Genomic DNA, 16,569 nt, shown 5'->3' with positions numbered 1-16,569 from the left:
TCAGTGGAGCCGTTCACTCGTGCTCCATGAAACACCTTGCAAACTCATTTTCTTCCAGTGACACACTAAGCACAAAACCATACAGTGCTCCAAACCCTGCTCTAATCTGCTGGTGCAGACTTAAAGCAAACACCAAAGAGTATAGCAAAACATGTTATGTGAACTGTCCTGCATTTGATTATAACTTCTCAGGAGGAAAAATTTGCTTTGATGGGTTACTGGTGCTATTTCCCAATTAAGATACAAATAGTTGTAATCCTCTGGGCAGAGTTTGAGGTTAGTTTCAGCAAAACCAGACCAAGCTGGAATTGAAGCAGGGGGGAAAAAAGCCCCAAACTTGGAGACCGAACCTGCCCTCAGTGCAAAGCATGTATTCTTAATTATCTTGTTTGTTTTAATACACACCAGCTGATACCTGCATACAGCAGATACCAGCTGAGATAACAGGGAGCTCAATATTTAAGGCCTGGCTTTCCTCACCATAGCAACAAATGTGTAAAGAGAGTAAGAGGACACAGATAACTTGCAGCATCCAGCACAGCAAGGGCAGTGTTGGTGGAAGACTGACTTCTACCAGGATATATTATATACTGTCACAGTGCATGATGCAGAACCACAGTGGATGTCTGAACAGAGGAATCCGACGTACCCTGGGGAGTGTGAGTTGTGCAAAGCTTCAGCAGAACATACACAGAGGTAGGTGTTTGCTTCCTTGTCTTCAAGGCATCTGGGAAAAGGGGTGGTCTGTGTTTAATCTTATTCTCCTTTTATAAAATAGTGGAGGTGGTGACTCTTGAATGTGGGTCTGCTCTCCCTGCCTGCATGAACCAGCTCTTGGGGCACAAGTGACTCTTCATAGCCGCTGGCCTAAAACAGAAGAGCCTCCCAAAGGTACCCCTTTAACTCTGCATCTCTGCCACCCTATCAAAATTAGTTAGATGGAACAGATTTTCTGTCAGAAATCCATGCTGCACACTTAAAAATACCTAGGCTGCTTTTTATTTCATGGGTTGTTCAGTTTGCTCTGACGATCTGCTCGTAGATTTTGTTGAATCAGTGATTACATTCAAATTAAATGAAGTAATTTGGAAAGCTGTCATCAATGCCCCATCAGTGTATGAAACCAGGTGAGCCCAAGAACTGCCACCAAAATCTACTCAGAGCTAATCTTCAGGATGTTGGTCAGAAGGGTTGTGAAACCTTTTCTGCTTCAGTTGTGGCTAGAAGGCATCGTATGAGTGCTAATTTCCTGGTAGCTAACAAAAAAAAACCCCTTACTTTTGTTTTATAAGCAAGAAAAAAGTATTTCTACCTAAGCAGCTTTATCTAGAAATACCTACCAATAACACAGAGTAAGGACATTCATCTTTAGAATGCCCTGGTCTGGGTTCTTGGTAGATAAATTGATGTCAGATATAAAATAACAAGGCAGTTAATTGATGAGGAATCCCCAAGTGAGATAGAAGGAATACACATTGGAGTATTCATTTCTATTATGGGCCAAGCATGCCATTTATTTCTTCTACTACACAGACATTAGTGGAAAGAAATGCAACACCAGTGCAAGCAATTTGCCAAAAAATGTGCTTAATATAATATTTATATAATCTTCTTACATGCTGCCTGTTGTGAAGGGGAGCTGTGATTAAAGATACATTTTTTTCTTAGTCAAAGGTTATGGAAAATCTCAGTTGTCTGGGATCAGGAAGCAGCACTTGACTACAGCTGCACACACAAAAAACCGAGCAGCATAAAAATAGCCCAACAAACACTCCAGCAATGCACATAACAAGATCCCCCTCTCCCAAAGGGCCTGAGAAAGGCCAGGCAAGCTCTCAGGGTCTGACCAGACTGGAGATGAGAATTCCCACTCGCAAAGATAGGGCTTCCCAAACATCCAAAGTCTCCAGTCTTGGGGTACTACCTTAATGTGCTCCTATGCTTCAGGACAAGGATACACCTGACTTTTTAAGATCTTACAGTCTGGACAGAAAAAAAAGCTCAGAAAAAAGAAAAACAAGGTACAGCATGAGTAGTGACCACAAGGTGACTACATGAATAATTGAATTAACTTTTGCTTGACAGTTCACCAACTAGTTTCTGCTTTTTATCCTTCTTCTGCACACTTAAAATTTGGGTCAAGATTGTAAAAATATCTTTAATAAAAACTTGTGTTATCTGGCTCAACTGATCACAATGCAGTCCTGCATTTGCCCAGTTTCCAAGAAGTCTAACAAAGGACCTAACAGCTTAAACCTTCCAATCAAGCTGAGGAACTTGACCACAACCTAGCTAAAACAGCTACAAAAATCCAGTTGATTTACTCATCTTCAAGTTATTGCCATCCAGAGGTAAAAATTATTGGCTCACATTAATGCAGGATAAATTAACCTGTGAAAATAACAGTCAGTAGGATTGGTGTCCCCAGGCAGTCCAGGCCTGCCACAGCCAAGTTCTTCTGATAAGCCTGATCAGATGCCTTCCCTTGCCAAGCAGCCAAAGGCAAGCTGTATTTTTGTGGCCTTTTCTTCAGTTCTTTGAAACCACAAAGCCACATTTAGAGCAAAAGATTTTTCCAAGGTCTGTAAGTGTGGAAATGTTTCCTATTTAATTATTTTTGAGAAGGGCACAGGACTAAGTCAAACATTTTCCGAAAGGGTGACCCAGCTTGCTCAGTCTATCCAAGCACAAGCTAGGATCAAACATCCCAGGCAGAAACTGTGAATATTTACCTTGAATGTTCTTCTGTCCTGCTGAGTTCTCCTAAATGCAAATAAATTGTCAGATTTTTTTTTCCCCTCATGAATCGGTTCCTAGTTTCGCTTGCCAAATTAACTAGACCTCCCCAGTTTGGATAAAATCTCAACAACCTCATCAGTGGTTGGCTGCACAGAGCCTGAGCAAAACCCAAGACTTCTAGCAATTCTTGCTATTAATACCTGGACTGGTATTTGCTTCTAAGAACACTTGAGTCCTCGGCACAGTCAGGATCCTGCAGTACAGCCCTTCTGGGAGTGCAGCCACTGCACAATGCCAAGGAAAGGCTAAGGTGTGCCTTCCCACACAAAAAAGCTGTGGAGGAGGATAGGCACGGTTATCCTCCAAGACAAAAACCACCAGAAGAAAACAGAAGCCTGTTTGATCCCCGGTGAGGCTCTGCCCACCAGCCCGTGCCGGGTTACGAGCAGCCTTCGCAACTGATACTGGGGACCTTTTGTTCTGCCAAGAGGAGTGGAAGATTCTGGCTGATACTGAGCTACATCTCTCTGGCCAGGGGGAGAGGAGGGTCACTTTGAAGCTTTTTGCCAACACGAAGCAGTAAGGAATCCTTGCAGCTAGGTGGTTTTCTTGCATTTTTAAGGCTAGGGACAGGAGGCTGAACTGCTGCAGTGCCCAGCCCCCTTGAGCTCCATTTCTGGCCCTGCCTCACTACCTGCTGCTTCACACCAGCTGCAAAAAAACTTTTTTTTTCTTTTTTTTTTTTTTTAAGAGAACATGGGGATAGGATTTCACTAAGCCCAGAAACCATGACTAAAAGATGTTTTAAGGGGAGAGCAGACAAGACCAAGACCAAGGGCCTCTCCCCTACCCCAGGGCTCAGAATTGCAGGTTATTTCTTTCAGAGAAACTCTCAAATGGCTCCAAGATGGAAGAAGTCAGACCAAAACCAGACTTAACTAGATCAAGTTCTGAGCTATGCCACCTGTGCCAGTGACAAATGCTCTGCTCCAGAACAGCACCAGGGGCATGGTGGCTGTGTGTACACACCACATCATCCCCCTCCTTCACACTGTGTTAATAGTGGACAGAAAAGGCCACAGTTACATAAAGTCACTTGAGCTTCTTAAGAAGATAAAGCAAAAGAAGCATTAATACTTCAGATGAAATCATAGGGAGTTAATAAGGATTAAGTATTGTCCAGAAAGTGGACACGGATGACTTCCACCTCTACGGAGCGCTGCGGCAGCTTGAGAAGCTGTTGAGCTCTAGGGGTGGCACAAGGAGCTGCATCTTTGATGTTTCCCCAAACAGAAAGAAGGTTGTTCTGCAGCATTGCATCAACAGTGAAACATTTTTTTCCCCCTAGTTCCCAAGAAATCAGATTTCCAGGGGAGCAGTTACAACATAGGATTGGAGGAGTGGCAGGGGCTTGGTCTCTCAGCCCAAAGTAACTCAACCCTTGCTCTGAGTCACTGCACACGCACTTGAAGGAAGTGATACTGAGCATCATACTGAACTCAGCTGCTGGGTTTCCTCATTGCAGGAGGCATCATCACCTGAAGATAAGCATGCAATACTCCATGTTTAAAAAAAAAAAAACCACCAACAAACCACCCTTTCCTTCATGTGGCTTAATTTCTGTAAAAAATTAAGAAGTTGTACTTTGTTAACTAAAGTTTTAAAGCATCAGATGATCCCCAGGCAGAGCTGGCATAGTTACAATGCTTATGCTACCAATGGGGGTCTGAAATCAGCTGCCCAGACAGCAAACTTAGACTTGATGTCACTTGGAGACAACTTGGGAAGCAGGGCCGAGATGTGTAGGTAGATGAAAAGACATCTTGCCAAGGTAAAGAAAATTTGCATGTGAATTTTAAGCAAAACCAAAATCAAATGAAATCTCACATTTTCATCTTAAAGGGGAATTATTCTGATTTTTCACTATTAAGTGGCTTTAGACTGATGGTTCCTTAATCTTCCTTCATTTTCTGTTTGACCTTCTTTCATCTGCAGTGGTGTTTCCCCCTCCCAAAACTTGTTTGCTTATCTCTGCAGGCCAAAGGCACAGAAAGACAGATAACAACTCTGTTCTGAGCACAGTGCTGCCTCACCAGCTCTTTACCCCAGAGCAGGACGTACAGTATGATAACAGCTCCAAAGGTTCTACAGACACCTGTTTGTTCATGCCTACTTCAGATGGGCAGCCTAATGAAATTACAAAGCTGTTAGGAAAGGCAACCACAAAAATAACCTGTTTTAACCTGAACAAAATAACACACACATTCAGTATCACCCCAAGGTTGGTATAAATGAACTAGAGGATTGCTGTCACCAAGCTCGAGCTGCCATCCCTGTCCTCAGGGATGCTGTACAGCAAGGGCAGGAGAAAGTTGTGTCCCCAAGCATGTCGGTGGCTTTGCCCTGACAATGACCTGAGCACAGGTACAATCTGTAATTGCCCCTATTGGTTCACCTGGGACCGCTTAGGCTCACTGACACGTCGATCCCAGCCCTGTCTTGTCTCCTTGCTGTGTCCCGGTGGGGTGTGTGCTCTGCTTGGGCCCGCTGGGTCAGCTCTGAGGTCACTTGTGGCTCCGTGGAGAAGCTGCACAGCTTCTGGTGAGCCTGGCTGAGGTGCTTGTTGCTGACCGAACCCCCAAACACACTGTTGATCCCAGTCCTCTACCCGGCCGGCTGCACTCACAGCCAGGTCTGCAAAATGGCTACAGCCGCTCCACCTCCCCCGTCTGCTTGGCTTTATTTATTTGTTTGTCTGTCTGTTTGTTTGTTTGTTTGTATTTGGCTCGATCTGACCGAACACAAAGCCCCGAGCAGAGAGCGGAGGCACGGCTGCGGTCCCGGCGGAGGGGACGGGCCGCGCCCCGGGAGCCGCCTCTCCGCGGAGCCGCGGGTGCGGTGCGGGTGCGGTGCGGGCGCTCCCGCGGCCGGTCCCCCCGCGCGGAGGTGCGTGAGTCTCTCCCCTCCGACTCCGTTCCCGCATCCCCCCGTATCTCCGCGGGCAGGCGGGGCGGGGCGGGGATGCCCGGCGGGGCGGGGGCTGCCCGGGGCCGGTCCCTCCGCTCCGCCCCGCGCGGGGCGCGCACACCCGCGGGCAGCTCCGCGGGGCGCCGCGGGCACGACCCTCCGCCAGGACCCTCCGCCGGGCTCCCCGCGGCCGCGCTGGGCCGGTCCGTCCCGTCCCATTCCATCCCACTCCACCCTCCGCCGGAGCCGAGGTTGAGCCGCAGATGTGGGGCTGCCGCCGCCGCGGCCGCTTCCCGCAGGGCCGGCGCTGCCGAGGTAGGACCCCCGGGGACCCCCCTGCACGGAGCGGGGCTGGGCGCTTCTGCCCTTCCCACCCCCTGCCTTCCCACCCACCGGAACCCGGCTTCCCACCCTGGCAGCCCCCAGACCCCGAGAGATCCACGCGCGCCGGGGCAAGGCTGGAGGGGGAAGGTCGTGTTTTCTTGGACCCCCTGGTCGGAATTTTTCCCTTTCGGCTCCACCGAGGAGTGAGGGTGCCCGGCATCTTAAAAGCTCGCGGGGTGGGAAATGGGATTTGCGGCTTCTTGCTGGAATAGCCCAAGGTGGAGGAAGGTTTGGGAGATGTAGCGTGGAAAGAGGGAATCGTAGTGTAGCAGTGGCTGTTTGCTTCCCGAGTTATTTTTGGAGATGGCTTGGCTGGGATGAATTTTTTTAACTGTCTGTGGGAAGGCGGGTTTACATCGCACTCCTCCAAGCCTTGTTGCCCTCCATTGGCTGAGGAAGGGTGTAAAACCAGTGCTTTGGCAAATAGTCATCTAACTGGTTACTTCTTCTTTCCTTATTCCTAAGGGCAACACCATAAAACCACATAATCTGCATCTTTTTTATCTTGCTTTGTGAGATTTGGCTTCTGGCTCATTGGGGCCTTCCTTGGAAAGGGCTGACTCTCCCTGGGGATTGAGGTCTGGCATGTTTGTAAGGCACTTTGTGTAATATGGGATGACAGCTGTGACGCAAGTGTACCAAAACTTTCGAACATGGACTCCATCGTGGTTGTGTTTGGGTGTTTTTTCCCCACTTTCTAAGAAGATTGTGTTACATAGCCTGGAAGGTAAACCTGGCACCTTCCTGGGCACTCTGGCTGCCATGGGGCAGAACAGGAGGGCAGAGGTGGAGATGGCAGCAGGGAGGTGTTGTACTCAGGTCTGTTAACGGGACTGGGGAGTTTTGGCCTGGCACCCTGAGCTCCCTGGTACCACAGAAAACTGGGTGTCAGTGGGTGTAGAGTGGCTGTGGCTCCTGCCCCGGTGACTCAGAGGATTGCTCTTGTTTACAGCCATCACTTTGCTTCTGCTGGCCTTGTAGTAGGCAGTGTGTACTTTGTCCATGCCTGACTCCAACCCAGGGCATGGAAATGGATTTCAGTGAGGTTGGTGGCTTCAACCTCAGGCTAAGAGGGAGGACTCTGATTCAGCTGTGGAAATGCAGTGATGGGCCATTGCTTACTCATGACTGAACTATAAACCCTCCACTGTTCCTTGGGTCCTTTGCACGGTGCTTGTGCTGGCATCTCCCATGAGCAGGGATTTGTTGACTGTGCCAGGGTAGCTGCTGAAATGGATCCTGCCCTTGCTCCTCCTTGTCAACACCTCATAGCCTGGCTCATGGGACCTCTGTAGCAGGTCCCATGGTGCTTGTGTGGCTCTTTGGAGTGTGAGGAGGTAAAAAATAAAAAGATGTTAATACTGAAGAAACTTGAAGACTCTTAAGGATTTTTAAAGCTTTAAAGACATTAATTCTGAATTAAAAGTTTTATATTGACACACGTCAAGAGAAACTAGCTCATATGAGGCAAAAAGACACTAAACTAAGTAGAACTCGGTGTGATCAATTAGGGTCAATTGATTTTGTAGTCCTCTGCAGAGAGCTGAAGATGGGACTGAATAAATACCCGTTGTGAGACTCCTGGTGCTCTTCCAAAGTGTTGCGGAGCAGTTTGCGAAGTTTCCAGTAAGTTTGCTTAATGTGGCCTTACTCAGTTGTGAGGCACTCCCATAATTATGGCTGCAATTAAAAGCAATAACATCCATTTACATAAGATGCCAGTCCTTTTAAATCTCTGCATCATCTAATGAGAGCATTCCTGTAGGGATAGTTATGCAGGATGAGGACCCAAAGCTGAGAGCATTTTGGTGAGGATTTTGTTTCAGAACTTTTTTGAGGTCATTTGAAGGAAGGATCTGCTATGAAACATGACATTTTGTTATGAAAATGTACTGATTCATAAATATAACCCTTACCAGTAGTAGGACGTTATTGAGTGATTGTAACACTTTATTTTTTTTATGTATCATCCATCTACTTTAAAAAAAAAATCAGCTTGGTTACATCAGTATTTTTCTCATTTTGATTGCGTCAATGTTCCTTCTGCTCTTGTGAGTAAGAGATTTGGTAAATCCAACTTGTGGATGGTATTTAATTGCTGATGAAGCACTACGGATGTGTTCTGAATTGCTCACTGAACTTGCATGGTTTCCTTGGGGCTTAACCTCTGCGTGTGATGTCCACAGATTTTTCTTTGAGATAAATGGAAATATTAGACTTGAAGTGCTGGCAGACATCATGTACTTGGGAAAAGCTTCAGCTTTCTTCTGAAAGAAATGACCTAGTGGAGTATTCCCATCTTCCCGCTCCATATGTTTTGGTTGGTTCTTTTTTTTATTTGTTTGCTTTAATTTACTGAATTACACAGCTTGTGTCCCCACACCCTGGGTGGGGCAGCTTCTTTGGAAGAGTCACAAGACCAATGTGGTAGAAAGGGTAAAAATTCTCAAAATACAACTGAGGAAGCACCAGGCATGAGCCTGAGAAGTGCAGGGTTCCTTGGGTTTGCTCTGGTTTTCCCCAGAAGCCATTTTTTCCCATTTTAAGTGAAATAATTAGTCTGTTAACCTTTTCTCACAGGCACAGTTCTTGGCTCACAGTGTCTGAGACCTCTGTGAGGTTAAGTAATTAAATTGTAGAAGGGAGTAAAAGACAATAATGAACTCTAAACTCCCTAGTCTGCCTAGTTGGGCTCTCCAACGGCTAAAATTAAGTAATTTAGGTCAATTCCTGATTTTACTTGAGTTTTATCAGGCTCTCAAAGTGAGGATGAGGGAGAGAGTCCCACGCTGCTTCACACAGGTTGTTATTTCCAGAGGGGGTGGGTTCATTTCAGGCATGATTTGGTCGTGCAGAGGGGCAGAGTCGGGGGGAGCGCTGGCCTGGAGCGCTCCCACAAGGTACCACGTGGGGCCAGGGTGGTTAATAACCAGGCCTGTTCTTGGGTGCCTGCCAAAACCTGGCCCTAAATATTGTAATCACACACTAATTATGAATACTAATCTCCAGACGTATTTAATGCATTACCGGGCGAAGTACTGACCTTGTAGCTGTCAGGTGGTTGCTGTGTGCACTGTGTTAAGTAAAACCATGGAATGGTTTGGGTTGGAAGGGATCTTAAAGATCATCTCATTCCAGCCCCCCCTGCCAGGGGCAGGGACCCCTAGACCAGGTTACTCTGAGCCCCATCCAGCCTGGCCTTGAACACTTCCAGGGATGGGGCAGCCACAGCTTCTCTGGGCAACCTGTGCCAGGGCCTCACCACCCTCACAGGGAAGAATTTATTCCTTATATCCCATCAAACCCTGCCCTCTGTCAGTTTAAAGCCATTCCCCCTTGTCCTACCACTCAGTGACCTTGTCAAAAGTCACTCTCCAGCTTTCTTGTAGCCCCTTTAGGCTCTGGCAGGTGCCTAATGTCTCCCAGAGCCTTCTCTTCTCCACAATCCCTGTAATGTTGTGGGTCTGTGAATTTGTGTCCATGCAAACAGAAGAAATAACTGGGGGTTTTGCATAAAATGTGTAAACTTACCTTTGCTGTGGTAACAGTGCAGTTGTAAGTGCCTTTAGGATTATGTTTTGACTATGTCAAAACCTATCCCTCATTTGAGAAGCTGGTGGCTGGGGGGGTTCTTCTGGATGTTGATGTCTGTGACATCTAAGGATCTGAAGTAATGCACTGGAATTAATCCTGAAGCCTTTAAGTATGTAGCTGCCAGGAGTACAAATGATGAGTCTCTTAATTAGAACTGACTGTTATCCATGTGATGGATAAAAAGCATGTTTTGCAATGTTTTATTAATAAAATGGGATGGATTTGTCATGAGTGCCCTTGTGGAAATAATTTGCCTGTTACAGCCCTAAATTCTATGTTTCAGTATAATTTCAGCACTTGGATATCTGAAATGCCTATATGGCATTAGTTTCCAGATGATTCGTATGTTACTATCATGTTTACAGCCATGCATGAGTAGAAAAAGGTAGGAAAGGGCAAAAAAAGAGGGTAAATAAAGTGGTTTCAAGTTCTTCCTTCTGATTTTGACTCTGAAGTTGAGCTGAAGTTGACCTAACTCATACCTGAGTAGTTATTTTTTCAGATTTTCTTCTCTTTCTGCGTGCTGTCCTGTCTTTGTCTGTGTTGAGCTGGCCTCACACATGTTGTGCCTCGGCACCGGGAATTGCCAGGAGAGCTGTGTGATCCAGGCTCCCCAGCAGCTGTTCTGCTCTAAACAAGAGTTACAACACACCCTCGCCAGCCACGGATCTGTTGTGGGATTGGTACATGTCACTAGAGAGATACCTAAAAATGACTTGGACGTGCTATTTCTGCCTTGCTTGGAAGAGCCACTTGTGGTGTTGCGTGTTTGGAAGTGGATTCACACGTGAGTGATTCCTCCATGTGCAAACAGCAGCAGACCCTGTGAGCTGGCTCAGTCTGTGCTGGCACTGCAGAGGCACAGTTTGGTCCTGCATATGTTTTGGGTGCCTAAATAGGGAGGTTTCCCGAAGCAGCAAGAAATCCTCGTGTCTGCATTGGGTACAGTTTGTCAATGCGTAGTTTAAGTCAAAGGATGCAAAGAACAAAATATTTTGGGTTATTTATTTATAGCTGAAAGCTTATATACGACTCCACCCCTCTCCTCCATTTGACATAAGCTAATCAAGAAGCACAACAAACACGACCTGTTTTAATGCATCTGAAACTGCTTCTGACCAGTGATCACTGCCACAACAATATTTGGGTTTAAGGCTGGCTGTTTCTTCCTCTTATGTTTTCTTTTATGGTGATATGTCCCTGGAAATCTAACTGATGTTGGTTAATAACAAGCAGCGTTTGTTGTTCGTGGGAACCATGTGGATATTCCTGAGCACGAAGCTGTGCAGCATTTACCTTCTGCATTAAGGAGGGGAGGGGAAAAATAAAGAAGCTTTGTAGTTTTTCCTACTACCAACGTAAATCTGGTTTCCCCAAAACAATGAGGAGATTTCAGGGGTTCGTGACCTCTTGCAATTAAAAAATGTCAGATGGCTTGTGAGAGGGGCAAAGGAGGAGGGGGAACAGCCCTTACTGTGGAGGAAGCAAGCAGCCCTATTGGAGCTGAAGTAGTTTAGTCATTTTTGGTAGGAGATAGATCTAGCAGCTTCTGTTTTACCCTGAGAAATGCTCCATTTGGGGGTTAGAATAGGGGAGCTTAAAAATCCAAGCAGCTCTGGACGCGATGTCTCCCGTGGGTTTATGTCTTGGGGTTGTAATTGATTTTTCTTCCCTGGGCTGGGCCAGTTCCATGGATTTGTGCTCTCTGGTGTCAGTCTTGTGTCTGATGGGACAGGTCAAAGCACTGTGGGTACTGGGACTGATGGCAGGGCATCTCTTCACTCTTGGTAGTCAGCTTTTACTAAAATGTAGGAAACTAATGGTTTTGAGACCTCTGTCCTGTGTGAAATAAGGTTCAAGTTGGTCTGTGAGTTCAGATGTCCTTGGTGGTGAGGGGGAGCCCAGAGGAGGATATAGACCAACCCAGCATGGGGTGGCTGGAGCCAGCAAGCCTGGACAGCTGGTGTTTGACTGGAGGTGGTGAGTGTGAGGCCCAGCGTGCTCATTTGCTTCTGATTCTTTTGTTTAGGTTTCTATTTTTATGTCCCTTATATGTTTTGCTTTCAATTTATATTTAAAATTTTGAATGTGTTTTTATACTTTCTGGTGCCCTTATGCTGTATGTGATGGAGCGTGGCCTTCTGTGCACCTGAATAATTTTTTATAATGTATTTTCTCTAGGGATACTTGTGCTGAAAAAAAGTTATTTTTTTCAAAATATAAAGAGAATTCAGGTGGAGTGCTCATTGTTTTTTTTTTTTTTTTAAATAGAAGGTTTCTTTACTAACTTTGTGCTGGCCACTCTCATTTGGTAAATGTTTCCCCTTGCAAGAGTTTCTTTTGTAGCATTTGTCCTGTTTAGCCTGTCTGCACTGCATAAATTTGATTATTTTGGCTGTTGTAATTTTGTTATCCTTATTAAGCTTCCTCATTTGCATATTGATCCTGTTAGTCTCAGGAAGCTGATAAGCCATCTAGCTGTACTTGCAAAATACACAGAAAATGAGATATCTGCCCTGGAGGCTCTGAAAGCTGAGATTCACTGTGATTTGGATCTCTGTATGTCTGGCCTGTATTTTTTTTTCCTCTTCAGTGCTATGTTTTAGCCTACCTGACATCGTTGCAGTTTGCCAAATTAAGATTAATTTTGCTCTGTAAATCCAGTAATTGCTAACTTCTGAGAAGCCTTGCTCTAGTTTGCTTGTATTTTTATTTGGATGAATACACTCCTTTTTCATAAGCTTAAGAATATTTCCAGCGGCAGCTGGCATCACATATGCCGTGAGGTTTTTTTCCTCCTCGTGTCAGTGTCAGTTTTCCATGCTGGCTTTCCAGAGGGATTTATTCTTTCAGTCAAAAAACTCTCTTTTCTGTCTCCGTTGCCTACGGGGCACCATGAAACCGAGTCTAACCATAGCGGACTTTGGGCCCATTACCCTTTGCTCTTGCTTCCATTGCCATGGACTTTTCCCTTAATGGCCTACGTGTCCTGTATTGTAATGTAGGCTGGAGTACCATCATCTGTTGGACCTTTAAGTCCTGTCCCACTTTTTTTTTTTTTTAATTCGAACTCTGAGCCACGTCTAGGCCGCTTTTCTATGTGAGGTTATACCACCTCTCCCTCAGCCTCGCCTGTTCCGAGGCCGTTTTGGGTGCTTTGGTATATTTAAATATTATTTATGTTGCTGAAATGCTTGCAGACCCCTGTTTTGCTCTTTTTCTACTCTCTGCACAGTCACTGCTGCTTCTAACAAAGTGTTGTTCTTTCTTCCGTGATGCTCTTCCCCCTCCCGGTCCGGTGTTTCCTCCTCCTCCTGCAGTTTGACCTTGTCTTGCTCTTGTCTCCCTGTGCCCTTTTCCAGGCGTTCACATGGCTTCAGCTTCTATTATGTGCTGATGACTCACAGATGCACTCTGCACCTCCAGGGGTTTGTCACCCAGCCCGGCGGCTGTTTTCCTCCTTACCTTTTTCTCTTTGATTTCTCCATCAATCATTCAATATTTCACGCCCCAAACCCCAGGTGGTGCTTCCGAAGCTCTCTTTTCTCCTGTCTTATCTCCTTATCTGCCATCTGATAGGTAGCGCTGTCCCAAAGCCTTCATGATTCTTTAAAAATTAATTTGGTTTACTTTGTGCATTTGAATCACATGCAAATTTTGTGTACTCTTTATTGTCAATATATTTCTCCTTTTTCATCTCATCAGACAACTTCCCTAATGCATGTAATAAGTTTTTACAGATGTTTTTCTTCAAGGTGGCTGTCTTGAGGAATTGTACTTCTGAAGTCAGTTGATAGCATTTGGTTTTAAAGGTGGCGTGAAGTGTTTTAGTTCCACTCTGAGAATGCAGCTGCCCTTATTTTGTCATTATTTTTGTTTTAATTAAACAGCCTAGATCTAGCTGTTATGAGCAAGTGGGATTCATAGCAAACTAGCTGAATGACAGGAGAAGGGATATGTATACATCATGAATGTTAAAATGTCTAATATTAAAGTAGCTGAGCATAATTCATAAGCCTGTCAGCCTGGATATGGGTTGTCTGTTTTACTTAAAATTGTCAGTCCTTTCCTTGTGCTCCTTTTAACTACACTCCTACTCATAACAGCAAACCCCAACTTGGAATGGAGAAGGTTTTCTAATATGCTTATGTGATTGAAAAGGAGTAGAGAGCTTTGAGGTGACAGAGACACTTTCAGGCTGCTCAGCAGAGATTGCTTATAAGCAAGTTCAGGAGGCACAAAGACAGACATCCTAGTGGATGCAGGTATGTTTTTGCTTTTCCTTCTCTTTCAAGTAGCACAAATTTATCAAGGCTTGGTTTTCTGTGGTTATATCATGGATATCAGGTAACTGAAGTGGAGAAGTGGACTTGCTGCTGCATGCCACTTCCAAGGAAGAGGAGAGTGCATCAGGGTACACCCACCAGCCGTCCAGGGGTTGTGCAAGGCTGTACGTGCTGTTGCTGTAGTAACAACGTCAGATACTACCAGAACAATGTGTAGGAATGTCTGTCCTCAGTAGGCTTGCTATCTTGGAAACTGGGTATTTTCAGTTAACCTCTAGACCTGTGAATGTAAATAGGCAATCTGTGCAAATTCCGTGTATTTTGATGTCCTCTTTCTGCACTTCTTAGGAGCACATGCCCTCTCATGTAAATAGCTTGGAGTCCCTGGTATACAGTAAGAGGGTTTATCTACAAAGGGCTTTTTAACACTGGGTTGCACTCAGAAAACATGAATAATGGATGCTGTCTTTCCTTTATGTTGCATCATAACAGGAAGATTTAAAATGTTGCTCAACTTTGTGATGATGGAAATAGTTTTAAGCAATACCTGTAAGCACCACTTGAGGATCTTGCCTATTTTTCAGAGAAATAATTAAAATATTCTCACAGAGGTAATGATGGGAAGTGACTGCTTGAACTGGAGGTGCAGATTTAGTGATTTGTCCTTCAGTTTTAATGAATACAGTTAATGCAGATCAAACTTAAATCTATGCCTTGTGCTACACTTAACACAGGAAACTTCCTTGCATGAGAACAACCTCATCTCATTGATGGGGTTTATCTCCAGACATTGGGTTTCTCCCAGATTTAAAACAGAGCAGTTATTTCTTCTGAAATGTGATAGCATCTAAACTAACACGTTTATATACTTAGAAATAAGAAGTACTCTGATTGGCCGTTCTTTCAAGAATGATTCACATAAAGGTAACAAAACAGAGTGACAGTGTAGCAAGGTGTATTTTTTTTCTTTAGTTGACACTCCTGTGTCTGTGAATCTCAGTGTTTGCCCTGGGATTCTCATGAAATCCATGTGTGGGTGAGATGATATTCTGCTGATAACCTGTATATCCCAAAGCAATCTGAGATTGTCTGATAGGTTTTATATGACTACAGCACAGCACGTGGGTTCTGTAGAAACCTGTCCAAGACTTTATTGGTACAATTCTCACAATAAAACCTTTGTATAGCTTGTCTTTGTTTCCTGATCATTAGGTCGTCATGGTTTGGAAAACATAGAAGTGTGCTGGAATGGAGCCACACATGAACACTTCTGTAAGGGATACATCACTGCTTTGCATGCAGGGTGAATAATTATCATGATGTTCCAGTAGGTGATGAAGAAAATACAATAAATGCAAATTAGTGTGGGAATTAACTGTCTCTCCAGCCAAATCAGTGTGGTGTGCTGCTTCTGAGTGCCTGGACCCTGACAGATCTTCCCTTGTATAAGATGTGTTGGTGATTGTTAGACTAGATGGGAGCTTGTTTTCTTGCTGATTTACCTTACACCAACATTTTCTATTTGGATGAGTTATTTTCCTTATCCATGCTAAGGAATATTTTGTTTCAGCTCAAGGAATCTTTCTAGTATATATATTTATTACAACTTTATCTGTATGGGACCTTGGGTGTTGTTTAAATCTATTCCTCAGTAAGCACTGAAGAGATCTCTTGTTCTTAGTAGTGTAGCTCATTCTCTTTTAGAGCATGATTACATATGGCTTTTTTATCAATCTCTTTGATAGATGGATCTGTAGCCAGGAAGTCTAGTAGTAAAATGAACTCTTATAAAGTAACTTCTGAAGGTCTGTATTGCTGAGGGCAGATTCTTTTTTTAGTTCTGAATTCTTAATGGCTTTGCTTCTCTTTGAGGTAGCAGTCTACTTCAAGACAGCTGGAACTTTTTCCCTTTAGGCAGTGTTAGGAAATAAGATATGAGGTGGATGGTGCCAGTAATAGAACTTAGTTGTTGCTCAGAAGAAATGGAGTAAGTGCTAGGGCCATGTATCACAAGGCCTGGTCCTTGTGATTTCAGTTGGTTTGGAATCAAGTCCCAAAAGGAAGAACCTGTGGAAATGGTATGGGGAACCTGCTGAACTTGTCATGTGGGATGCTTGAAGTTTTTGGGGACTTAGTGGGCTATTTGTCATTTTTGCTGGGTTGACTCCTGGGACATTAGACTCTGGGAAAACAAAAAAGATTATTGAGGAGAGAACCATAGGCAGTGTGGAGGAGATGGGAAGTCTTCATTTAAGAAGTTGACATAACAAAAAGTCCTGAGAAACTGAACTGAGAAGGTATGAACCAAAGTATGTCACTGGTAATATACTATCACATCTCTTCCTGGATTGCTCATTGTGCTTGCTAAGCTCTTCATGGAAAGGAACTTATTCTGCCCTCTGTGGGAAGCTGTGTGAGAAGCTTTTAACTCGTGAGGGATCTCTCCTGCAGGATGACTGTTCCCAAGGCAGTCTGTGTCATCATCAGGAGCTTGGGAACAGCCTGGGGAGAAAGAGAGGCACCCTTTTTTGGTGCAGCTTCCTTTATCTCTGGGTTTCCTTGGCAATTGAAGGTCCAGGTTGGGTTAGTACTTGTCTTA

At 44.7% G+C, this 16,569-nt stretch overlaps 1 protein-coding gene across 5 annotated transcripts in view; it reads left to right on the top strand.

Moving 5' to 3' along the window:
- The first annotated feature begins 590 nt into the window (after positions 1 to 590).
- Positions 591 to 16,569, top strand: part of LOC135420405 (6-phosphofructo-2-kinase/fructose-2,6-bisphosphatase 4) — a 56,339-nt gene continuing 40,360 nt past the window's right edge. For 3 of the 5 annotated variants that reach the window (XM_064667851.1, XM_064667850.1, XM_064667852.1), the window contains exon 1: positions 591 to 696. In XM_064667851.1, the coding sequence (XP_064523921.1) occupies positions 603 to 696 (94 nt within the window). In that variant the 5' untranslated portion in view covers positions 591 to 602. Of the gene's footprint in view, positions 697 to 5,728; positions 6,022 to 12,826; positions 12,845 to 16,569 lie in introns of those variants that run through there. The other 2 variants (XM_064667858.1, XM_064667856.1) reach the window with 2 other exon arrangements.

The sequence above is a fragment of the Pseudopipra pipra genome, chromosome 11 (assembly GCF_036250125.1).
Source record: "Pseudopipra pipra isolate bDixPip1 chromosome 11, bDixPip1.hap1, whole genome shotgun sequence".
NCBI lineage: Eukaryota > Metazoa > Chordata > Aves > Passeriformes > Pipridae > Pseudopipra > Pseudopipra pipra.
The sequence above is the reverse complement of the archived record's forward strand: the minus strand, read 5'-3'. Positions and strand labels throughout refer to the sequence as shown.